At 42.2% G+C, this 26,755-nt stretch overlaps 1 protein-coding gene across 1 annotated transcript in view; it reads left to right on the forward strand.

Moving 5' to 3' along the window:
- LOC311121350 (protein tweety homolog 2-like) overlaps nt 1-26,755 on the forward strand; it is a gene marked incomplete at its 5' end in the record, with an annotated part of 99,808 nt that overhangs the window by 28,091 nt on the left and 44,962 nt on the right. The window contains one exon of the mRNA XM_084157950.1: nt 4,638-4,810. Coding sequence (XP_084014076.1) covers nt 4,638-4,810 — 173 coding nt within the window. The remainder of the gene's footprint in view (nt 1-4,637; nt 4,811-26,755) is intronic.

Raw genomic sequence — 26,755 nt, forward strand, 5'->3', positions numbered from 1 at the left:
AACCCTGAAGGAGCTGCAAAGCTCCACAGCGGAGATTGGAGTATCTGTCCATAGGACCACTTTAAGCCGTACACTCCACAGAGCTGGGCTTTACGGAAGAGTGGCCAGAAAAAAAGCCATTGCTTAAAGAAAAAAATAAGCAAACATGTTTGGTGTTCACCAAAAGGCATGTCGGAGACTCCCCAAACATATGGAAGAAGGTACTCTGGTCAGATGAGACTAAAATATAGCTTTCTGGCCATCAAGGAAAACGCTATGTCTGGCGCAAACCCAACACCTCTCATCACCCCGAGAACACCATCCCCACAGTGAAGCATGGTGGCAGCATCATGCTGTGGGGATGTTTTTAATCGGCAGGGACTGGGAAACTGGTCAGAATTTGATGGAATGATGGATGGCGCTAAATACAGCGAAATTCTTGAGGGAAACCTGTTTCAGTTTTCCAGAGATTTGAGACTGGGACGGATGTTCACCTTCCAGCAGGACAATGACCCTAAGCATACTGCTAAACCAACACGAGTGGTTTAAGGGGAAACATTTAAATGTCTTGGAATGGCCTAGTCAAAGCCCAGACCTCAATCCAATTGAAAATCTGTGGTATGTCTTAAAGATTGCTGTACACCAGCGGAACCCATCCAACTTGAAGGAGCTGGAGCAGTTTTGCCTTGAAGAATGGGCAAAAATCCCAGTGGCTAGATGTGCCAAGCTTATAGAGACATACCCCAAGAGACTTGGGGTATGTCTCTTGCTGCAAAAGGTGGCTCTACAAAGTATTGACTTTGGGGGGGTGAATAGTTATGCACGCTCAAGTTTTTTTTTTTTTTTTTTGCATCTTCAAAGTGGTAGGCATGTTGTGTAAATCAAATGATACAACCCCCCCAAAAAATCCATTTTAATTCCAGGTTGTAAGGCAACTAAATAGGAAAAATGCCAAGGAGGGTGAATACTTTCACAAGCCACTGTAGTCAAGGATTTTCTTAATTTTGGGTAGTCACAGTGTTCAGGTGTTCTGCCACTGTGTACTCTCTGTTTAGGGCCAGAGAAAGCATTCCAATTTGCTCTGTTTTTTGGTTGATACTTTCCAGTGTGTCAAATAGTTCTCTTTTTGCTTTTTCATGATTTGGTTGGGTCTAATTGTGTTGCTGTCTGAGGGCTATGGAGGGTCTGTTTGTGTTTGTGAACAGAGCCCCAGAACCAGCTTGCTGAGGGGACTCTTCTCTAGGTTCATTTCTCTGTAGGTGAGGGCTTTGTGGTGGAATGTGTGGGCATTGCTTCCTTTTAGGTGGTTGTAGAATTTGACGGCTCTTTTCTGGATTTTGATAACTAGCGGGTATAGTCCTAATTCTGCTCTGCATGCATTGTTTGGGGTTTTGCGTTGTACATAAAGTATATTTTTGCAGAATTCTGCACGCAGAAGACCTAACCCATTTTGTGAATGGTTGGTGAGCGGATCCAAGACCTCACAACCATAAAGGGCAATGGGTTCGATAACTGATTTAAGTATTTTTAGCCAGATCCTAATTGGGACATCAACTTTTATTTTCCTTTTGATAGCATAGAAGGCCCTTCTTGCCTTGTCTCTTACGTTGTTCACAGCCTTGTGGAAGTTACCTGTGGTGTTGATGTTTAGGCTGAGGTAGAATTTGTATTAGTTTCCTGGCAACTGGACATTTTTTTGAACACCATTTTTTTTGTCTTACTAAGATTCACTGTCAGGGCCCAATTCTGACAATCTGTGCAGAAGATCTAGATGCTGCTGTAGGCCCTCCTTGGTTGGGGACAGAAGCACCAGATCAACAGCAAACAGTAGACATTTGATTTCTGAGTCCAGTAGGGTGAGGCAAGGTGTTGCAGACTTCAAGTGAAAAAGAAAAGGAAAGCCGCACACTCTAGGAGCTCAGATGCAATAATTTAATATCCTAATAACCAACGTTAGACTTCAAGTGCCCTCGCCAATTCATTGATATGTATGTTGAAGAGGGTGGGGCTCAAGCTGCATCCCTGTCTCACCCCACGGCCCTGAGGAAAGAAAGCTGTGTGTTTATTGCCCATTTTAACTGCACACTTGTTGTTTGTGTACATTGATTTTAGAATGTAATATGTGGTCTGTCATACGGTATTTTGGTAAGAAGCCAATTAGACATTTGCTCAGGACATTGTTTTAACTTAGGAAATGTTGAAGTCTGCTGTTGATGGTGCTGCAGAGGATTTTTCCAAGATTGCCCTTGACGCAGATTCCACTATACATTTTGGGGTTTTTGTCTCCACTTTTGTGGATTGATGTGATCTGTCCTTGTTTCCAAATATTGGGGAAGATGCCAGAGCTGAGGATGATGTTTAAGTATAGCCAACTGGAATTTCATTTAGGATACCATCAACACCACAGGCCTTTTTGGGTTGGAGGGTTTGTATTTTGTCCTGTAGTTCATTTAATGTAATTGGAGAATCCAGTGGGTTCTTGTAGTCTTTAATAGCTGATTCTAACATGTGTAGTTGATCATATAGATGTTTTTGCTGGTTGCTCTTTATTATAGAGCCGAAAATATTTGAAAAGTGTTTTAACCATACATCTCCATTTTGGATAGGTAGCTCTTCGTGTTGTTGTTAGTTTAGTGTGTTCCAATTTTCCCAGAAGTGATTTGATTCTATGGATTCTTCAATCACATTGAGTTGTTTTCTGACATGCTGTTCCTTCTTTTTTTTTTGTGGATTTCTGTACTGTTTTAGTGTTTCCACATAGTGAAGGGAGGTAGCCTATCGATTAAGAGCATTGGGCCAGTAATCAAAAGGTCGCTGGTTTGAATCCCAGAGCCAACTAGGTAAATTATCTGTCAATGTGCCCTTGAGCAAGGCACTTAACCTTAATTGCTCCTGTAAGTCGCTCAGGATAAGAGCGTCTGCTAAATGACTCTTATGTTAAAGGAGTAGTTTAAGGTTTTCTAGGTTTCTGTTTCTCAATGTCTTTCTTAGATTCTTGCATTCTTCATCAAACCAAATTTTGTCATTGTTGTTAATTTTCTTAGGTTTTCTGCTTCACATTTTTAGATTTGATAGGGAAGCTGAAAGGTCAAATATACATAGGCATTCTACTGCCAAGTTTACACCTTAACTATTGCAGTGAAACGTTTTGTCCAGGAAGTTGTCTAAAAGGGATTTGTTGTTGCCCAATTGTTTTCTGGTAGGTTATTTACACTACCTTCCTTCAATCTATAGTGTTTCTTAACAGCATGCAGTTTGTTCGGCTTTGATGCCTGATGATTGTATTGCTCTGTTCAAGTAGACTCTTATTTTGCTGTGATCTGATAGGGGTGTCAGTGGGCTGACTGAACACTCTGAGAGACTCTGGGTTGAGGTCAGTGATAAAGTAATCTACAGTACTACTGCCAAGGGATGAGCTGTAGGTGTACCCTACCGTAAGAGTCCCCTCGAAGCCTACCATTAACTATGTACAGACCCAGCATGCGACAGAGCTGCAGGAGCTGTTGGTTGTTTTGTCGTAGTTGTGTCTAGGGGGGCATATTTGTAGGTGTTTGTCCCCCTTTGTGCTGAGAATGTCGGGTTCTTGTCCAGTTCTGGCATTTAGGTCGCCACAGACTAGGTGGTGTCCCTGGGTCTGGAAATGGTTGATCTCCCCCTCTAGGATGGAGAAGCTGTCTTCATTAAAGTATGGGGATTTTATTAGTGGGGATATAGGTAGTGCACAGGAGGAAATTTTTCTCTGTTGAGATAATTTCCTTTAGAATTTCTATCCAAATGTAAAATGTTCCTGTTTTGATTCAGTTAATGGAGTGGGTTAGGTTCTGATCTATACCAAATTAGCATACCCCCTGAGTCCCTTCCCTGTCTAATACCTGATACACTCTCTCTCCATCTCCCACTCTCTCCATCTCCCCCTCTCTCCATCTCTCTCTTTCTCCATCTCTCTCTCTCCAACCCACTCTCTCTCCATCTCTCTCTCTCTCAATTCAATTCAATGTAAGGGCTTTATTGGCATGGGAAACGTATGTTAACATTGCCAAAGCAAGTGAAGTAGATAGTAAACAAAGTGAAATAAACAATAAATATTAACTTTAAACATTACAATCAGAAGTTCCAAAATAATAAAGACATTTCAAATGTCATATTATGTCTATATACAGTGTTGTAACAATGTGCAAATAGTTAAAGTACAAATTGGAAAATAAATAAACATAAATATGGGTTGTATTTACAATGGTGTTTGTTCTTCACTGGTTGCCCTTTTCTTGTGGCAACTGGTCACAAATCTTGCTGCTGTGATGGCACACTGTGGTATTTCACCCAGTAGATAAGGGAGTTTCTCTCCATCTCTCCCTCTCTCTCTCTCCCTCCCCCTCTCTCTCTCCCTCCCCCTCTCTCTCTCCCTCCCCCTCTCTCTCTCCCTCCCCCTCTCGCTCTCTCGCTCTCTCTCGCTCTCAATTTCAATTCAATTTAAGGGCTTTATTGGCATGGGAAACGTATGTTAACATTGCCAAAGCAAGTGAAGTAGATAGTGAAATAAACAATAAATATTAACAGTAAACGTTACACTCAGAAGATCAAAAAGAATAAAGACATTTTAAGTGTCATAATGTATATATACTCTCTCTCTTTCTCTCTCTCTCCATCTCGCCCTGTAGTCGTTAATCTTCCTGGGCTGTATGGCAGCTGCAGGGCTGGGCCTGAACCTTCTCTGCCTGGCCATCTACCTGAGCTGTCTGTGCTGCTGTCGGAAAGACGAGGAGGAGGAGAGCAAAAGCCCCAACTCCTGCTGTGTCACCTGGTCCGCCATCGCCGCCGGACTCCTCAGCTGGTGAGGAACATTTACTAACCTACTGTGTGTTTAAAGTCTCCTCATGTCTGTTCTGGGACTAGGGTGCTGGCTCATAGTCCTCATGTCTGTTCTGGGACTAGGGCGCTGGCTCATAGTCTTGATGTCTGTTCTGGGACTAGGGCGCTGGCTCATAGTCTTGATGTCTGTTCTGGGACTAGGGCGCTGGCTCATAGTCCTGATGTCTGTTCTGGGACTAGGGCGCTGGCTCATAGTCCTGATGTCTGTTCTGGGACTAGGGCGCTGGCTCATAGTCCTGATGTCTGTTCTGGGACTAGGGCCTGGCTCATAGTCCTGATGTCTGTTCTGGGACTAGGGCGCTGGCTCATAGTCCTGATGTCTGTTCTGGGACTAGGGCCTGGCTCATAGTCCTGATGTCTGTTCTGGAACTAGGGCGCTGGCTCATAGTCCTGATGTCTGTTCTGGGACTAGGGCGCTGGCTCATAGTCCTGATGTCTGTTCTGAGACTAGGGTGCTGGCTCATAGTCCTCATGTCCACAGACATAATTACAGTAGGCAGCCACTGGCTCATAGTCCTGATGTCTGTTCTGGGACTAGGGCGCTGGCTCATAGTCCTGATGTCTGTTCTGGGACTAGTGCCTGGCTCATAGTCCTGATGTCCGTTCTGGGACTAGGGCGCTGGCTCATAGTCCTGATGTCTGTTCTGGGAATATGGCGCTAGCTCATAGTCCTGATGTCTGTTCTGGGACTAGGGCGCTGGCTCATAGTCCTGATGTCTGTTCTGGGACTAGGGCCTGGCTCATAGTCCTGATTTCTGTTCTGGGACATAATTACAGTAGGCAGCCACAGCACTCCAAATGTTTAATAAAAGACATGGAATAAGTCACCTTACTGTTTACCTTAGTAGTGTTTCTCGAGATAGCTTTTGAATGAAAGTAAACCTCACGACTATGTGTTGTTTACCCCTCTTGTGTCCCATCATCATTAATTGATGTTATTATATATCAAGAAAAGTTATTAAAATGACATTAGCTTAGTGAATTCCCTTTGATCAACTCAAACTCAAATTTACTTCAAAGGAAAACTGTGCTTTTCACTACTTCACTCTCTCTTTGTGGTAAAACTTCAGACTTTAGTTATCTAATAGAATCTGTCAGCCAATAGGGCCTGTGGGGAATCCCTTGGCATTGTGGGTTTCATAATCTGATCTGTACTGATAAGGTGTCCCAAATGGCACCCTATTCCCTATTTAGTGCACTACTTTTGATGGGTTTATAGGGCTCTGGTCAAAAGTAGTGCACTATGTAGGGAATAGGGTGTCATTTCGGATTCAGCCGAGATGGTCGTCCACACAAAGTGCCCTAATTGAAGTGGGAACTTGTGTCCTTCATCTCGTGACAGTCATCATCTCATCCCAGCGCTCTGCTCTTATTGAGTTATTCCCTCCCGTCAGCCATCACACACACACACACACACACACACACACACACACACACACACACACACACACACACACACACACACACACACACACACACACACACACACACACAGACAGACAGACACCCGCCATCCTCCTCGTTGTAGGGTTAAGTGCAGTAGTGTGATCGCTGTTAACAAACAGAGACATTACTGTAGGTGGCACCATGTGCTCTTTTTAAAGGATGGGCCCTGTCTCTTAAAGGCCCTAGGATCCATGTGCTCTTTTTAAAGGATGGCCCCTATCTCTTAAAGGCCCTAGGATCTACAGTATCTCACAAAAGTGAGTATACCCCTCACATTTTTGTAAATATTTGAGTATATCTTTTCATGTGACAACACTGAAGAAATGACACTTTGCTACAATGTAAAGTAGTGAGTGTACAGCTTGTATAACAGTGTACATTTGCTGTCCCCTCAAAATAACTCAACACACAAGATGGCGTATTGAATAGAAAGCAGTACAAACCACTTCAAGATAAAAACATAATATTCAAAATCAGTAAGTTAGACTAAATATTAGCATTTCATATATTCGCAATTAATAGAATTCAATCTGGATAATAACACAAAACAGATCATAAGGCTAGAGAAATATATCAACAAATATTACAACAACACGCAACACCCAAACATGGCGGAAGATAAACGTGGAGAGCCGATCCCCAAGAGGAAACGCGACTCGTCGACTGATACAGATGATATATGCTTTTCACCACTGGGTCTGGTAAGTGTAGAAAGCGACCTGTTGAAGTCGATAAATGACAAATTGGGCATACTAGAATTGGTCAGTAAGGACGTAAAAGAGTTGAAAGCGAGTCTTCAAATGAGTGACGAAAAAGCAGCGATAATGGAAACAGAAACCAAAACAATAAAAGTGACAGTCACTAAGATGGAAACGGACGTTAGGGAACTTAAAAAGGAGAACAACCTTCTGAGAGAAGCCTTACTAGACATCCAAACTAGATCGATGAGAGAAAATCTAGTACTTACGGGTATTCAGGAAAAGGAGGGAGAAATAACAGAGAATATTATGAAGGACTTCCTGCATACAGCGCTTCAAATCCCACTCGAGGCTGTCGATAAAATCCAACTCGAACGTGTACACCGTTTCGGAAAAAGAGGACAGAAATATGAGCGCCCAATCGTTGCCAAATTTGCTTTTTTTAAAGATAAAGCAATGGTTAAAAGCCTAGGGAAAAGACTTGCTGGCACGAAAATAGGCATGAATGATCAGTTCCCGAGGGAGATTGCAGAAAGGCGCAAAGTTCTATATCCAATCTTCAAGGAAAACAGATTAAAAGGGAAACCTGTTGCAGGATAAACTGTATATCGACAACCAAATGTTCAGAGACACAAAGACTACTCCATGGCTATTCTAAAAGTTGTAATAGAGGAGTTGAATAATGGAGCACCCAATACTAGCAATGATAGGGATTGTAATATTAAAGAACATTTATAGTAAGTATAGTATTTTATAAAAAGATACAACGATATAACAAGAAAAGATAACAAGCAGAATAATACATATTTAAATACAAATAATTAGAACATGGCTTTTTTGGCGGGCGGTTGTTGTTTTGGCGGATGGTTGTTGTGGTTGGTCCTGTGTTCTCTCTGGCGTCCTTTCCCCCTTGCGGCAGGTGTGGATGCGGGTGCGTTTGCATGCTCGACCCATTTATTCCGCAGTCAACCATGTGGTGTGCATTTTTGTGTTTGAAAAGGTGCGGCGTTAAGTGAGTGAGAGGGGAAATGGTTGCATATCCCAGAGCCAACGGGGGTAGTGAGAGAGAGATTTCAATTTTGTGTAGATGAGGGATATACATTTTTAAATATAGTACACATCTAATCTAATTTTTTATTGTCCTATCATGATGGAAAGATCCCTAACCCTATAACCTGACACCCACCTGAGCGACCCATACACCAAAGAGAAGTTCCCATCTCTTTTATGGACCTGCTGTGAGTATGCAGCCTAAACAGAGAAATAAATGCGGTCAGAGACCTACTTGAGCAGCACCGCCCCCTCAAGATTCTGAGCCTGCCTGGCAGGGTTGGTCCTACAAAGCCAGAGCCCCCTGATGGGAGAGCATTATATACAAGGAAATTCTCAAAGCTGCTAATGAGAACCTTGACGACCTTTTACCTAGCCGGTGGGGATTCCGGTGGGGTACCCCCACCCAGGTAGTGGCAATGCTGGCAACACTGGCTGCAGTAACCCATGGGGAGGGGGTCACACTCGGACAATCAACCCAGGTGGCACAACGGGGTGAGATCTTGCGTGGAGCCCCAGATCGAGGGAGATTATCAGTGGTCTTGTATGTCTTCCATTTCCTAATAATTGCTCCCACAGTTGTTTTCTTCAAACCAAGCTGCTTACCTATTGCATATTCAGTCTTCCCAGCCTGGTGCAGGTCTACAATTGTGTTTCTTGTGTCCTTTGACAGCTCTTTGGTCTTGGCCATAGTGGAGTTTGGAGTGTGACTGTTTGAGGTTGTGGACAGGTGTCTTTTATACTGATAACAAGTTCAAACAGGTGCCATTAATACAGGTAACGAGTGGAGGACAGAGGAGCCTCTTAAAGAAGAAGTTACAGGTCTGTGAGAGCCAGAAATCTTGCTTGTTTGTAGGTGACCAAATACTTATTTTCCACCATAATTTGCAAAAAAAATCATTAAAAATCCCACAATTTGATTTTCTGGATTTTATTTTCTAAATTTGTCTGTCATAGTTGACGTGTACCTATGATGAAAATTACAGGCCTCTCTCATCTTTTTAAGTGGGAGAACTTGCACAATTGGTGGCTGACTAAATACTTTTTTCCCCCACTGTATATATACACATACAAATATATGGGAGATTGGAAATGATGCAGACAATTACATCGATTGAAGCCACAATCTATCTGGAATATTGAATCTGATCTACCCCGATTTCTTTATTTTTTTTATTTAATAAATAGAGCCATTACTTAACCCTTTCAGTTCACTGTTGTAGGTGAAGGCACAGACAGTGGAACAATAATGAATCTCATTGAGTCAAAGGGGTTACACTGTATTTGAACCACACTGACACCACCTTGAGACAATGACATCAATGACCCAAGTCCAGCTCATTTAATCCATACCATTGTGACTCTGAGTTGTCATAATGATTCAGCAAATGTACATTACCCTAGGGGCGTTGGAAGACACAATGTAAATAACCTAATTTATGTCCCTCTTACTGCCCGGAATGCCTCTGCTGATCCTACAACTATTGTATGCAGCAATCATATGCCTATGAACCAGATTAATACTGTTAGCACTGAGGTGGTGTGTCCTAGTAGGAAGTCCACTGTGTGCAGCTCAGCCTGCACTAATAAAAATAACCTGAGTATGTCTACCTCTGCTAAGCATCCCAGTAAAGCAAGAAAAATAATCAAGCATCCCAGAAAAGTGTTTAAAATAGCCCACGTTAACATATGTAGCTTAAGAAACAAGGTTCATGAAATCAATAATTTGCTAGTAACAGATGACATTCATATCTCTGAAACTCACTTAGATAATACCTTTGATATAGTGGTAGCAATACAAGGTTATAACATTTACAGAAAATACAGAAATGCCAATGGGGGCGGTGTTTAGAGAGGATCTCATGTTAAATACTGTTGAAGTAATATGGCTACAGTTCACCTGCCTCACCTAAAGCCCTTTCTGGTGGGAAGCTGCTATAGACCACCAAGTGCTAACAGTCAGTATCTGGATAACATGTGTGAAATGCTTGATAATATATGTGATATCAATAGAGAGGAATACTTTCTGGGTGATTTAAATATTGACTGGCTTTCATCAGGCTGCCCACTCAAGAGAAAGCTTCAAACTGTAACTATTGCCTGCAACCTGGTTCAGGTTATCAATCAACCTACCAGGGTAGTTACAAACAGTACAGGAATGAAATCGTCAGGCTGGGCCTAATATTGTGTATAAGAGGTCATACAATAAGTTCTGTAGTGATTCCTATGTTGTTGATGTGAAGAATATTTGTTGGTCTGTGGTGTGTAATGACGAGCAACCAGACGCTGCACTTGACACATTTATGAAATTGCTTATCCCAGCTACTAATAAGCATGCACCCATTAAGAAAATGACTGTAAAAACTGTTAAATCCCCATGGATTGATGAGGATTTGAAAAATTGTATGGTTGAGAGGGATAAGGCAAAAGAGATGGAAAATAGGTCTGACTGTGCAACCGATTGGCAAATGTACTGCAAATTGAGAAATTATGTGACTAAACTGAATAAAAATAAGAAACTATACTGTGAAACAAAGATAAATTATATAAAGAATGATAGTAAAAAGCTTTGGAGCACCTTCAATTAAATTGTGGGAAAAAAGGCAATCTCCACTCCATCATTAATTGAATCAGATGGCTCATTCATCACAAAACCCACTGATATTGCCAACTACCCTAACCCTAACCCTAAAGCTGCCGCTTTCAAGGAGCGGGACTCTAACCCGGACGCTTATAAGAAATCCCGCTATGCCCTCCGGCGAAGCATCAAACAGGGAAAGAGTCAATATAGGACTAAGATTGAATCGTACTACACCGGCTCCGACGCTCGTCGGATGTGGCAGGGCTTGCAAACTATTACAGACTACAAAGGGAAGCACAGCCTCGAGCTGCCCAGTGACATGAGCCTACCAGACGAGCTAAATCACTTCTATGCTCGCTTTGAGGCAAGCAACACTGAAGCATGTATGAGAGCATCAGTTGTTCCGGATGACTATGTGATCACGCTCTCCATAGCCAATTAGACTTTTAAGCAGGTCAACATTCACAAAGCCGCAGGGCCAGACGGATTTCCAGGACGCGTACTCTGAGCATGCGCTGACCAACTGGCAAGTGTCTTCACTGACGTTTTCAACATGTCCCTGACTAAGTCTGTAATACCAACATGTTTCAAGCAGACCACCATAGTCCCTGTGCCCAAGAACACTAAGATAACCTGCCTAAATGACTACCGACCCGTAGCACTCATGTCTGTAGCCATGAAGTGCTTTGAAAGGTTGGTCATGGCTCACATCAACACCATTATCCCAGAAACCCTAGACCCACTCCAATTTGCATACTGCCCCAACAGATCCACAGATGATGCAATCTCTATTGCACTCCACACTGCCCTTTCCCACCTGGACAAGAGGAACACCTACGTGAGAATGCTATTCATTGACTACAGCTCAGCGTTCATTTTACATTTACATTTTAGTAATTTAGCAGACGCTCTTATCCAGAGCGACTTACAGTTAGTGAGTGCATACATTTTATTTTTCATACTGCCCCCCCCCCCCCCCCGTGGGAATCGAACCCACAAACCTGTCGTTGCAAACGCCATGCTCTACCAACTGAGCTACACGGGACACCATAGCGTTCAACACCATAGTCCCTCAAAGCTCATCACTAAGCTAAGGACCCTGGGCTAAACACCTCCCTCTGCAACTTGATCCTGGACTTCCTGACGGGCCGCCTCAAGGTGTTAAGGGTAACAACACAACTGCCACGCTGATCCTCAACACGGGGGCCCCTCAGGGGTGCGTGCTCAGTCCCCTCCTGTACTCCCTGTTCACCCTTGACTGCATGGCCAGGCACAACTCCAACACCATCATTAAGTTTGCCAACGACACAACAGCGGTATGCCTGATCACCGCCATGTTGAGACAGCCTATAGTGAGGAGGTCAGAGATGATCAAGACAAAGGAGATGATTGTGGACTACAGGGTAAAAAAGAGGACTGAGCATGGCCCCATTCTCATCGACGGGGCTGTAGTGGAACAGGTTGATAGCTTCAAGTTCTTGGTGTCCACATTGTCCAAACACACCAAGATAGTCATGAAGAGGGCACGACAAAGCCTATTCTCCATCAGGAGACTGAAAAGATTTGGCATGGGTCCTCAGATCCTCAAAGGGTTCTACAGCTGCACCATCGAGAGCATCCTGACTTGTTGCATCACTACCTGGTATGGCAACTGCTCGGCCTCCGACCGCAAGGCACTACAGAAGATAGTGCGTACGGCCCAGTATATCACTGGGGCCAAGCTTCCTGCCATCCAGGACCTCTATACCAGGCGGTGTCAGAGGAAGGCCCTAAAAATTGTCAGACTCAAGCCACCCTAGTCATAGACTGTTCTCTCTGCAACCGCACAGCAAGCGGTACCAGAGCCCCAAGTCTAGGTCTAAAAGGCTTCTTAATAGCTTCTACCCCCAAGCCATAAGACTCCTGAACAGTTAATCATGGCTACCCAGACTATTTGCCTTGTCCCCCCACCCCACCCCCTCTTTTACGCTGCTGCTACTCTCTGTTCATTATTTATGCATAGTCACTTTATCTCTACCCACATGTACATATTACCTCAATTACCTCTACCAACCTGTGCCCCCGCACATTGACTCTGTACCGGTACCCCCTGTATATAGCCTCCCTACTGTTATTTTATTTTACTGCTGCTCTTTAATTCTTTTAAATTTTTTACTTATCTATTTTTTACTTAACACTTTTTTTCTTAACTGCATTGTTGGTTAAGGGCTTGTCAGTAAGCATTTTACTGTAAGGTCTACACCTGTTGTATTCGACGCATGTGGCAAATAAGATTTTATTTGATTTTCATTTGATTTTCATTGCCAAGATTAGCAAACTTTGGGATGACATACCAGCAACAAACGCTGACACTACACATCCAAGTATATCTGACCAAATTATGAACGACAATCATTATAATTTTGAATTCCGTAAAGTAAGTGTGGAAGAGGTGAAAAAATTATTATTGTCAACAATGACAAGCCACCGGGGTCTGACACTTGGATGGAAAATTACTGAGGATAATAGCGGACGATATTGCCACTCCTATTTGCCATATCTTCAATTTAAGACTGTATTTTTTTAAATTAATATATATATATATATATATATATATATATATATATATATATATATATATATATATATATATATATATTTTTTTATTTATTTTTCTCTGGTGGTAGATCAGCTTAATATTGCAGATAGATTGTAACTTCTATCAATGTAATTGTCTGCATCACTTTCAATCCCCCATGTTTTTTATATACCGTGGGGAGAACAAGTATTTGATACGCTGCCGATTTTTCAGGTTTTCCTACTTACAAATCATGTAGAGGTCTGTAATTATCATAGGTACACTTCAACTGTGAGAGATGGAATCTAAAACAAAAATCCAGAAAATCACATTGTATGATTTTTATTTTATTGCATGACATAAGTATTTGATCACCTACCAACCAGTAAGAATTCCGGCTCTCACAGACCAGTTAGTTTTTCTTTAAGAAGCCCTCCTGTTCTCCACTCATTACCTGTATTAACTGCACCTGTTTGAACTCGTTACCTGTATAAAAGACACCTGTCCACACACTCAATCAAACAGACTCCAAACTCTCCACCATGGCCAAGACCAAAGAGCTCTCCAAGGATGTCAGGGACAAGATTGCAGACCTACACAAGGCTGGAATGGGCTACAAGACCATCGCCAAGCAGCTTGGTGAGAAGGTGACAACAGTTGGTGCGATTATTCGCAAATGGAAGAAACACAAAATAACTGTCAGTCTCCCTCGGCCTGGGGCTCCATGCAAGATCTCACCTCGTGGAGTTGCAATGATCATGAGAACGGTGAGGAATCAGCCCAGAACTACACGGGAGGATCTTGTCAATGATCTCAAGGCAGCTGGGGCCATAGTCACCAAGAAAACAATTGGTAACACACTATGCCGTGAAGGACTGAAATCCTGCAGCGCCCGCAAGGTCCCCCTGCTCAAGAAAGCACATATACATGCCCGTCTGAAGTTTGCCAATGAACATCTGAATGATTCAGAGGAGAACTGGCTGAAAGTGTTGTGGTCAGATGAGACCAAAATGGAGCTCTTTGGCATCAATTCAACTCGCCGTGTTTGGAGGAGGAGGAATGCTGCCTATGACCCCAAGAACAACATCCCCACCGTCAAACAGTATAAAAAAAATATGTATGCACTCACTAACTGTAAGTCGCTCTGGATAAGAGCATCTGCTAAATGTATAAATGTAAACATGGAGGTGGAAACATTATGCTTTGGGGGTTTTTTCTTCTAAGGGGACAGGACAACTTCACCGCATCAAAGAGACGATGGACGGGGCCATGTACCGTCAAATCTTGGGTGAGAACCTCCTTCCCTCAGCCAGGGCATTGAAAATGGGTCGTGGATGGGTATTCCAGCATGACAATGACCCAAAACACAACTACAAGAAACGTCTGACCTCTGTGATTGCCAACAAGGGTTTTGCCACCAAGTACTAAGTCATGTTTTGCAGAGGGGTCAAATACTTATTTCCCTCATTAAAATGCAAATCAATTTGTAACATTTTTGACATGCGTTTTTCTGGATTTTCTTGTTGTTATTCTGTCTCTCACTGTTCAAATAAATCTACCATTAAAATTATAGACTGATCATTTCTTTGTCAGTGGGCAAACGTACAAAATCAGCAGGGGATCAAATACTTTTTTCCCTCACTGTATATACTTATTATGGACACAGTATGCTTACATTATTAGATATCTTGTTATTATTTGTTGTTATTTGATATTAATCCCATCCTTCAACTCCATTCAATACCTCCCATCTAGCTCATTAGATAGATGGGATACATTAGAGTGTGTAGTTTGAGAAACAGACACCTCACATGTCCTCAACTGGCAGCTTCATTAAATAGTACCCACAAAACACCAGTCTCAACGTCAACAGTGAAGAGGCGACTCCGGGATGCTGACCTTCTAGGCAGAGTTGCAAAGAAAAAGCCATATCTCAGACTTGCCAATAAAAAGAAAATATTAAGATGGGGAAAAGAATACAGACACTGGACAGAGGAAGATTGGAAAAAAGTGTTATGGACAGACAAATCTAAGTTTGAGGTGTTCGGGTCACAAAGAAGAACATTTGTGAGAAGCAGACCAAATGAAAAGATGCTGGAGGAGTGCTTGATGCCATCTGTCAAGCATGGTGGAGGCAATGTGATGGTCTGGGGGTGCTTTGGTGGTGGTAAAGTGGGAGATTTGTACAGGGTAAAAGGGATCTTGAAGAAGGAAGGCTATCACTCCATTTTGCAAGCGCCCTGTGGATGGCGCTTGATTGGAGCCAATTTCCTCCTACAACAGGACAATGACCCAAAGCACAGCTCCTAACTATGCAAGAACTATTTAGGGAAGAAGCAGTCAGCTGGTATTCTGTCTATAATGGATTGGCGAGCACAGTCACTGGATCTCAACCCTATTGAGCTGTTGTAGGAACAGCTTGACCGTATGGTACGTAAGAAGTACCCATCAAGCCAATCCAACTTGTGGGAAGTGCTTCAGGAAGCATGGGGTGAAATCTCTTCAGATTACCTCAACAAATTGACATCTAGAATGCCAAAGGTCTGCAAGGCTGTAATTGCTGCAAATGGAGGATTCTTTGACGAAAGCAAAGTTTGAAGGACACAATTATTATTTCTATTACAAATCATTATTTCTAACCTTGTCAATGACTACATTTCCTATGCATTTTGCTATATTTCCTATTCAAACTCATTTCATGTATGTTTTCATGGAAAACAAGGACATTTCTAAGTGACCCCAAACTTTTGAACGGTAGTGTATTTTTTATGGCTTTACACTCCCTGCTATATTGTGGATAAAGAGTTACCTGTCTAACAGAATACAGAGGGTGTTCGTTAATGAAAGACTCTCTAACATAATCCAGGTAGAATCAGGCATTCCCTAGGGCAGCTGTCTAGGCCCCTTACTTTTTCCTATCTTTACTAACGACATGCCTATGTATGCAGATTGCCACTGGCTTTGAGTAAAGCCAGTGTGTCTATGTATGCGGATGACTCAACACTATACACGTCAGCTACTACAGCAACTGAAATGACAGCAACACTTAACAAAGAGCTGCAGCTAGTTTCAGAAGGGGTGGCAAGGAATAATTTAGTCCTAAATAAATTATTTAGTCAGCCACCAATTGTGCAAGTTCTCCCACTTAAAAAGATGAGAGAGGCCTGTAATTTTCATCATAGGTACACGTCAACTATGACAGACAAATTGAGAAGGAAAAAAATCCTGAAAATCACATTGTAGGATTTTTAATGAATTTATTTGCAGATTATGGTGGAAAATAAGTATTTGGTCACCTACAAACAAGCAAGATTTCTGTCTCTCACAGACCTGTAACTTCTTCTTTAAGAGGCTCCTCTGTCCTCCACTCGTTACCTGTATTAATGGCACCTGTTTGAACTTGTTATCAGTATAAAAGACACCTGTCCACAACCTCAAACAGCCACACTCCAAACTCCACTATGGCCAAGACCAAAGAGATGTCAAAGGACACCAGAAACAAAATTGTAGACCTGCACCAGGCTGGGAAGACTGAATCTGCAATAGGTAAGCAGCTTGATTTGAAGAAATCAACTGTGGGAGCAATTATTAGGAAATGGAAGACATACAAGACCACTGATAATCTCCCTCAATCTGGGGCTCCACGCAAGATCTCACCCCGTGGGGTCAAAATGATCACAAGAACGGTGAGCAAAAATCCCAGAACCACACAGGGGGACCTAGTGAATGACCTGCAGAGAGCTGGGACCAAAGTAACAAAGCCTACCATCAGTAACACACTACGCCGCCAGGGACTCAAATCCTGCAGTGACAGACGTGTCCCCCTGCTTAAGCCAGTACATGTCCAGGCCCGTCTGAAGTTTGCTAGAGTGCATTTGGATGATCCAGAAGAGGATTGGGAGAATGTCATTTGGTCAGATGAAACCAAAATATAACTTTCTGGTAAAAACTCAACTCGTCGTGTTTGGAGGACAAAGAATGCTGAGTTGCATCCAAAGAACACCATACCTACTGTGAAGCATGGGGGTGGAAACATCATGTTTTGGGGCTGTTTTTCTGCAAAGGGACCAGGACGACTGATCCGTGTAAAGGAAATAATGAATGGGGCCATGTATCGTGAGATTTTGAGTGAAAACCTCCTTCCATCAACAAGGGCATTGAAGATGAAACGTGGCTGGGTCTTTCAGCATGACAATGATCCCAAAAACACAGCCCGGGCAACGAAGGAGTGGCTTCGTAAGAAGCATTTCAAGGTCCTGGAGTGGCCTAGCCAGTCTCCAGATCTCAACCCCATAGAAAATCTTTGGAGGGAGTTGAAAGTCTGTGTTGCCCAGCGACAGCCCCAAAACATCACTGCTCTAGAGGAGATCTGCATGGAGGAATGGGCCAAAATACCAGCAACAGTGTGTGAAAACCTTGTGAAGACTTACAGAAAACATTTGACCTGTGTCATTGCCAACAAAGGGTATATAACAAAGTATTGAGAAACTTTTGTTATTGACCAAATTCTTATTTTCCACCATAATTTGCAAATAAATTCAATAAAAATCCTACAATGTGATTTTCTGGAGAAAAAAAATCTAATTTTGTCTGTCATAGTTGACGTGTACCTATGATGAAAATTACAGGCCTCTCTCATATTTTTAAGTGGGAGAACTTGCACAATTGGTGGCTGACTAAATACTTGTTTCCCTACTGTATTTGGGACAAATAATTTACTAAACCCTAAACCTCAACTAAATGTTATAATGAATAATGTGGAAATTGAGTAAATTGAGGAGACTAAATTGCTTGGAGTAACCCTGGATTGTAAACTGTCATGGTCAAAAAACATATTGATACAACAGTAGCTAGGATGGGGAGATGTCTGTCTATAATAAAGCGCTGCTCTACCTTTTTAACAGCACTATCAACAAGGCAGGTCCTACAGGCCCTAGTTTTGTCGCACCTGGACTACTGTTCAGTCGTGTGGTCAGGTGCCACAAAGAGGGTCTTTGGAAAATTGCAATTGGCTCAGAACAGGGCAGCACAGCTGGCCCTTGGATGTACACAGAGAGCTAACATTAATAATATGCATGTCAATCTCTCCTGGCTCAAAGTGGAGGAGAGATTGACTTTATCACTACTTGTATTTTTATTTATTTTTATTTAACCTTTATTTAACCAGGAAGGGCTCATTGAGATTTAAAATCTATTTTTCAAGAGCGTCCTGGCCAAGATAGGCAGCACCAAGTCATTACAAAAAAATTACAGACAGACAACATGAAAAACTACAAGTAATCTAGTAAAAAACCATTCATGAATTCACAAGAGTATAACAATATCAAAAACAGCAAATTAAAAACATTGACAGGTCAGGGAATCAGCCTCAAAATCCTTCATCAGAGATTTAAAAACACCAATCGGGACAAGTTCTTCCAGTTTAAAATTATTTTGTAAGGTGTTCCAAGACGATGGCGCAGAGTACATAAAATACCTTTTACCAAATTCAGTTCTGACATTTGGAACAGTTAGCAGGATAAAGTCCAGTGAACGAAGAGAGTACCCACCACATTTCTGAACAATAAAAATGCCCAAATAAAAAGGTAGTAAACCCAAAATGGCTTTGTAAATAAAAGTATACCAGTGACTGAGCCTACGAGTGACTAGAGAAGGCCAGCCAACCCTGGTATACAAAGTACAGTGGTGCGTAAGGGTTTTGCAGTTTAAAATAAATCTCAAAGTACCATGATAAAGAGTGTCAATTGATCTCAAACACTGAGCGGAAGCATTCATATATAAAATATCCCCATAATCTAGTAAAGGCATAAATGTAGCTGATACTAGCCTCCTTCTGGCTTCAAAAGAAAAACAGGCCTTATTCCTAAAATAAAATCCCAATTTCAGCTTCAATTTTTTTGTAAGTTGTTGAATATGCAATTTAAAAGAGAGGCCGTCATCAATTAGAATTCCAAGATATTTATATGAGGTTACAACCTCAATCTCCTTGCCCTGACAGGTAATAACAGGTGAAAGGTTCAGAGGTCTATTTCTTGCATTAGAAAACACCATTAGTTTAGTTTTGTCAGTGTTGAGGATAAGCTTCAATTGACACAAGGTATGTTGAACAGTATAAAAAGCAGTTTGCAAGTTCTGGAAAGCTTTTGTAAGAGATGAGGCACAACAGTAAATAACAGTATCATCAGCATAAAAATGAAGTTGTGCATTTTGGACATTTTTGTCCAAATCATTAATATAAATAGTGAATAAGAGAGGACCAAGTACTTGTATTTGTGAGAGGTATTGACATGTTGAATGCACCGAGCTGTTTGTTTGAACTACTCGGACACCCATGCATACCCCACAAGACATGCCAGCAGAGGTCTCTTCACAGTCCCCAAGTCAAGAACAGATTATGGGAGGCGCACAGTACTACATAGAGCCATGACTACATGGAACTCTATTCCACATCAAGTAACTCATGCCAACAGTAAAATTAGATTTAAAAAACAGATAAAAATACACCTTATGGAACAGCGGGGACTGTGAAGCAACACAAACATAGACATACAGTGGGGGAAAAAAGTATTTAGGCAGCCACCAATTGTGCAAGTTCTCCCACTTAAAAAGATGAGAGAGGCCTGTAATTTTCATCATAGGTACACGTCAACTATGACAGACAAAATGAGAAAAAAAATTCCAGAAAATCACATTGTAGGATGTTTAATGAATTTATTTGCAAATTATGGTGGAAAATAAGTATTTGGTCAATAACAAAAGTTTCTCAATACTTTGTTATATATCCTTTGTTGGCAATGACACAGGTCAAACGTTTTCTGTAAGTCTTCACAAGGTTTTCACACACTGTTGCTGGTATTTTGGCCCATTCCTCCATGCAGATCTCCTCTAGAGCAGTGATGTTTTGGGGCTGTCGCTGGGCAACACGGACTTTCAACTCCCTCCAAAGATTTTCTATGGGGTTGAGATCTGGAGACTGGCTAGGCCACTCCAGGACCTTGAAATGCTTCTTACGAAGCCACTCCTTCGTTGCCCGAGCGGTGTGTTTGGGATCATTGTCATGCTGAAAGACCCAGCCACATTTCATCTTCAATGCCCTTGCTGATGGAAGGTTTTCACTCAAAATCTCACGATACATGGCCCCATTCATTCTTTCCTTTACACGGATCAGTCGTCCTGGTCCCTTTGCAGAAAAACAGCCCCAAAGCATGATGTTTCCACCCCCATGCTTCACAGTAGGTATGGTGTTCTTTGGATGCAACTCAGCATTCTTTGTCCTCCAAACAGGACGAGTTGAGTTTTTACCAAAAAGTTATATTTTGGTTTCATCTGACCATATGACATTCTCCCAATCCTCTTCTGGATCATCCAAATGCACTCTAGCAAACTTCAGACGGGCCTGGACATGTACTGGCTTAAGCAGGGGGACACGTCTGGCACTGCAGGATTTGAGTCCCTGGCGGCGTAGTGTGTTACTGATGGTAGGCTTTGTTACTTTGGTCCCAGCTCTCTGCAGGTCATTCACTAGGTCCCCCCGTGTGGTTCTGGGATTTTTTTCTTGTGATCATTTTGACCCCACGGGGTGAGATCTTGCGTGGAGCCCCAGATTGAGGGAGATTATCAGTGGTCTTGTATGTCTTCCATTTCCTAATAATTGCTCCCACAGTTGATTTCTTCAAATCAAGCTGCTTACCTATTGCAGATTCAGTCTTCCCAGCCTGGTGCAGGTCTACAATTTTGTTTCTGGTGTCCTTTGACATCTCTTTGGTCTTGGCCATAGTGGAGTTTGGAGTGTGACTGTTTGAGGTTGTGGACAGGTGTCTTTTATACTGATAACAAGTTCAAACAGGTGCCATTAATACAGGTAACGAGTGGAGGACAGAGGAGCCTCTTAAAGAAGAAGTTACAGGTCTGTGAGAGACAGAAATCTTGCTTGTTTGTAGGTGACCAAATACTTATTTTCCACCATAATCTGCAAATAAATTCATTAAAAATCCTACAATGTGATTTTCTGGATTTTTTTTCCTCAATTTGTCTGTCATAGTTGACGTGTACCTATGATGAAAATTACAGGCCTCTCTCATCTTTTTAAGTGGGAGAACTTGCACAATTGGTGGCTGACTAAATACTTTTTTTCCCCACTGTATGCATTCAAACACACGATAACATACGCGCTATACCCACATGTACACATGGATTTTGTGTTATAGATATGTGGTAGTAGAGTAGAGGCCTGAGGGCACACACTTAATATGTTGTGAAATCTGTTATGAATGTATTGTAGTGTTTTTAAAATGGTATAACTGCCTTAATTTTGCTGGACCCCAGGAAGAGTAGCTGGTGCCTTGGCAGCAGCTAATGGGGATCCATAATAAATACAAATACAAATACCTAAGGCTGAACAGTTATACCCTAACAGTTAGTTATACCCTAATTGTTCACGGTTAAATGTCTTGTCAGCCACATTTACTCTCTCTACTCAGATATCCTGCTGTGTCCCATTAACTGTACTGCAGTCAGAAGACTATTTAGTTAAAAGACACTTAAATGTTCATTATGTTTGACTGCATTATTTAAGCCTGATGCCTGAAATGGAGAGTGTTTCAACTGTACCACTGCCTCTCGTTTTAACAATTTATGAAGTGGTGTTATTTTGGGAGGTGCATCAAAGCCATCACCCCTGGCCTGGACAAGGTTGGATAAGTGCCTTTAAGCTCTTGAGTCCCAACATATTAAACCAGCTATGTCTCAAAGGAATTATTTTTACCCAAAAGGCTGAATATGTTGGTTTCGCTCATAAGAAGACTTATTACATTCTCCTTTTCAACATCAAAAAGACTGTCACAACAGATATCAATGAAGACATTGCAATTTTTCTGACCTCCACGAAAGGAAATGTTACTTCAGTTAGTCTTTTTTTAATAATATCACCCGCTTAAATGTCAAACACATGAGGGTGTTTTTTTCCTCTGATTCGCTGAGCTTTTTTTCAAAATGAGAAAAAAGTGTGCATTCCGAACAGCAATTGAGCCATCTGTTATTGTACTATTGTATTGTCTCTTAGCAGCTAGTATAATATTATATTTATTGTGGAGTTTCCGGGTTGTGGACCGCCTCCGTTCGGCCTGGCTGTGCTGTCTATAGATTGAGTCTTTTGTAATGTAATTACAGTGGCAAGATCCTGGGTTGTGGAGATGTGGACCCTGCTGCACAGCTGTCTCCTTCAGTGTGTGAAATGAGATTATGTCTTTAGATGTATCTGTCTTTAGAGAGACTCATTGGTGCTCCTTTTGTTTTGAAACTGTAGTGGTGGCAGATAGATACAGTTGAAGTCGGAAGTTTACATACACTTAGGTTGGAGTCATTAAAACTAGTTTTTCAACCAATCCACACATTTCTTGTTAACAAACTATAGTTTTGGCAAGTCGGTTACTTTGTGCATGACACAAGTACATTTTCCAACAATTGTTACAGACAGATTATTTCACTTATAATTCACTGTATCACAATTCCAGTGGGTCAGAAGTTTACATACACTAAGTTGACTGTGCCTTTAAACAGCTTTAGAAGCTTCTGATAGGCTAATTGACATCATTTGAGTCAATTGGAGGTGTACCTGTGGATGTATTTCAAGGCCTACCTTCAATCTCAGTGCCTCTTTGCTTGACATCATGGGAAAATCAAAAGAAATCAGTCAAGACCTCAAAAAAATGTTTGTAGACTTCCACAAGTCTGGTTCATCCTTGGGAGAAATTTCAAAATGCCTGAAGGTACCACGTTCATCTGTACAAACAATAGTACGCAAGTATAAACACCATGGGACCACGCAGCTGTAATACCGCTCAGGAAGGAGACGCGTTCTGTCTCCTAGAGATGAACGTACTTTGGTGAGAAAAGTGCAAATCAATCCCAGAACAACAGCAAAGGACCTTGTGAAGATGCTGGAGGAAACAGGTACAAAAGTATCTATATTCACAGTAAAACGAGTCCTATATTGACATAACCTGAAAGGCCGCTCAGCAAGGAAGAAGCCACTGCTCCAAAACCGCCATAAAAAAGACAGACTACGGTTTACAACTGCACATGCGGACAAAGATCGTACTTTTTGGAGAAATGTCCTCTGGTCTGATGAAACAAAAATAGAACTGTTTGGCCATAATGACCATCGTTATGTTTGGAGGAAAAAGGGGGAGCTTGCAAGCCGAAGAACACCATCCCAACCGTGAGGCACGGGGGTGGCAGCATCATGCTGTGGGGTTGCTTTGCTACAGGAGGGACTGGTGCACTTCACAAATTAGATGGCATCATGAGGAAGGAAAATTATGTGCATATATTGAAGCAACATCTCAAGACATTAGTCTGGAAGTTAAAGCTTGGTCACAAATGGGTCTTCCAAATGGACAATGACCGCAAAGCATACTTCCAAAGTTGTGGCAAAATGGCTTAAGGACAACAAAGTCAAGGTATTGGAGTGGCCATCACAAAGCCCTGACCTCAATCCTATAGACAATTTGTGGGCAGAACTGAAAAGGCGTGTGCGAGCAAGGAGGCCTACAAACCTGACTCAGTTACAACAGCTCCGTCAGGAGGAATGGTCCAAAATTCACCCAACTTATTGTGGGAAGCTTGTGGAAGGCTACCCGAAACGTTTGACCCAAGTTAAACAATTTCAAGGCAATGCCAACAAATACTATTTGAGTGTATGTAAACTTCTGACCCACTGGGAATGTGATGAAATAAATAAAAGCTGAAATAAATCATTCTCTCTACTATTATTCTGACATTTCACGTTCTTAAAATAAAGTGGTGAGTGATGTGAGTGTGAGTGAGTGGTGATCCTAACTGACCTAAGACAGGGAATTTTTACTAGGATTAAATGTCAGGAATTGTGAAAAACTTAGTTTAAATGTATTTGGCTAAGGTGTATGTAAACTTCAGACTTCAACTGTAGATACTAATCCATTACATTTACCTATTGTGTCAGACTAGCTTAACATTTTCACATTCATTTTGTGACTGGAAATTTTGCTAAGTGGTATTTATCTCATTCAGCTTTTATTATGATGGTAGTATACAGTTGATGGTAGTGATAAAAGCGTCTGCTAAATGGCATAATATTATTATTATTATTAGTGACATAACTGCTAACTAGACCTCAGAGATAGACTATTAGAGCATTACTGTCTCTCGCTCTCTCTCCACGACCTCTCCACGATCTCTCTCTACGACCTATCTCTCTCTCTCTGTCTCTCACTCTCTCTCCCTCTCTCTCTCTCCCCCTCTCTCTCTCTCTCTCTCTCTCTCTCTCTCTCTCTCTCTCTTACCTTCCATCCCTCTCTATTTTTCTTCTCTCCTTGTGATGCTAGCTACTGATCTGTTGTGGCATACTGTAATTGTCGTCTGTGACGTTGCATGTAGCAGCTGGCTCTGTGTAGTACTGGGTCCTTTCCTGCCCTGCCTGGCTCTGCCTCCCATCATTAGCACACAGACGCTGCCCAGTTAACCCCATGTCACCGGCCCTGCATGAAGGCTGTGTGTGAGAGGAGCGAGAGAGAGACAAATGATAGTGTCCCAACTCATGTGACTTTTATGAGCTCTTAGACGGTTCTATTACAGTTCAGCTTTACCAACATGGAAGGATGCTGATTCAAAACTGGCCAATTGTTTCCCTTTTTATGTCCCTCTGTCAGAGATAAAAGATGAAAAGCCTTTATGTGCTGTTCACTCTCTATTTCAGGGGATATATTTTCAGACTACAGCTTTTTAAAATAGTTTGTTTTGTTCAGGCCTCCTGAACATAAAAAAAAATATTTTTGGAACAGCTTTTATGGGCAGCTATTATTTATTTTTAGATAAGACTTTTATGGGCGGATATTGGATACATCAACTGAGTTTTGTAGTATAGTGGCCATCATTGAGGATAGTACACCTCAATGGTCGAGGTCCTGCACGACTAGATGTGCAGGCGTTGCATTGCATCAACCAATGGTTGCATGCCACATCATTGACTGTCCAGTCAGACATTCGATGGCTCTATCATATGTGGTTAGCTGATATGTTAAATATATTTTCAGCCGTTGTAAGATCTGGTATGTATTTGCAATGTAGTCGGGCAGGAACTCAAATATTTACTTTATTGCATTGTGATGGAGTGATCTGTCTTAGGACCCCAGGGGAAATGATCCGTCTTAGGACCCCAGTGGAAGTGTGTGCGGTGACAGTACAGAATCCCAATGAGTCATCCTCTGTCGATCCAGCTTTCATATCATGTGTGCTACAATAGTAAATGTTAAATCTCTATCCCTCTTCGACCCTGCCATAGAGAACATGCGTCACTGTGATCTAATCATAGTTAAGGAAGACTTATATACACCCATGCACGCACGGACACACACACACACACACACACAAAGAGAAATGCATTTGTAGAAGTTGGAGTTCTTTAGCCGGAGGCTGAATCTCACTGTGAATGTTCTCTCTCACGTCCTCTTTCCCAGTTTGAGCATCATGGACATGACAGGACCGCGGACGTTTTCTATGCGCATACTCAGTCAAATTAGACCAGGGGCCGTATGTATCAAGCATCTCCGAGTAGGAGTGCGGATTTAGAATCAGTTTTGCCCTTTAGATCACAATTAATAAGATTTGACGGACGGAAGGGACCTGATCCTAGATCAGCATATACAGCACCTGAGACAATCATACTATCAATACTGATCTACTAATCCTGATCCTAGATCAGTCTACTCTCTGTCTGATGGCCACCAGATATTTATTTGAGTTAAAACTCTGAGGAGTTCTACGAACTCTTTCTCCCTCCATCCCCCTTCTCTCTCTCCAGTCCCCTACCATCCTCCTGTTAGTGACAATGATTCAGAGATATTTCAGACACAGCGCTTCAAAAGATAGACCTATTTCCTCGGGCTGCGTTTATCTGCTAGGCTGTACTTCTTTCTTTCCTGGATGTTTTGAGGTTTCTCGGTGCATCCCAAATGGCACTCTGTACAGTAAACAAAGTATTGCACTATAAATATACTAGGGTGCCGTTTGGGATGCAGCCGCTGTGTGTTTCTAGCTTCATAGAGCTTGTTTAAATACAGGAACATGAAAGGAGGCATTTTCCCGACGGTGTGTAAAGAGTAAAGATGCCCCACAGAAATGATGTAATGCATCTCCATTCCCCCTCTCTCTCTCTCTCTCCATCCCTCCTCTCTCTCCATCCCCCACCTCTCTCTCTCTCTCTCTCTCTCTCCAGCCCCCTCTCTCTCTCTCTCTTCCCTCTCTCTCTATCTCTCTCGCCATCCCCCTCTCTTTCTCACCCCACTCTCTCTCTCTCTCTCTCTCTCTCTCTCTCTCTCTCTCTCTCTCTCTCTCTCTCTCTCTCATCCCTCTCTCTCTATCTCTCTTGCCATCCCCCTCTCTTTCTCAACCCCCCTCTCTCTCTCTCTCTCTCTCTCTCTCTCGCTCTCTCTCGCTACACCCCTCCCTCTCTATCTCTCCCTCTCTCTCTCTCTCATCCCCCCCTTCTCCTCATCCCCCCTCTCTCTCTCTCCATCCCCCTCGCTCTCTCTCTCTATC

This window comes from Coregonus lavaretus, assembly GCF_964263955.1.
Source record: "Coregonus lavaretus genome assembly, chromosome: 1".
In the NCBI taxonomy this organism is placed as follows: Eukaryota; Metazoa; Chordata; class Actinopteri; order Salmoniformes; family Salmonidae; genus Coregonus; species Coregonus lavaretus.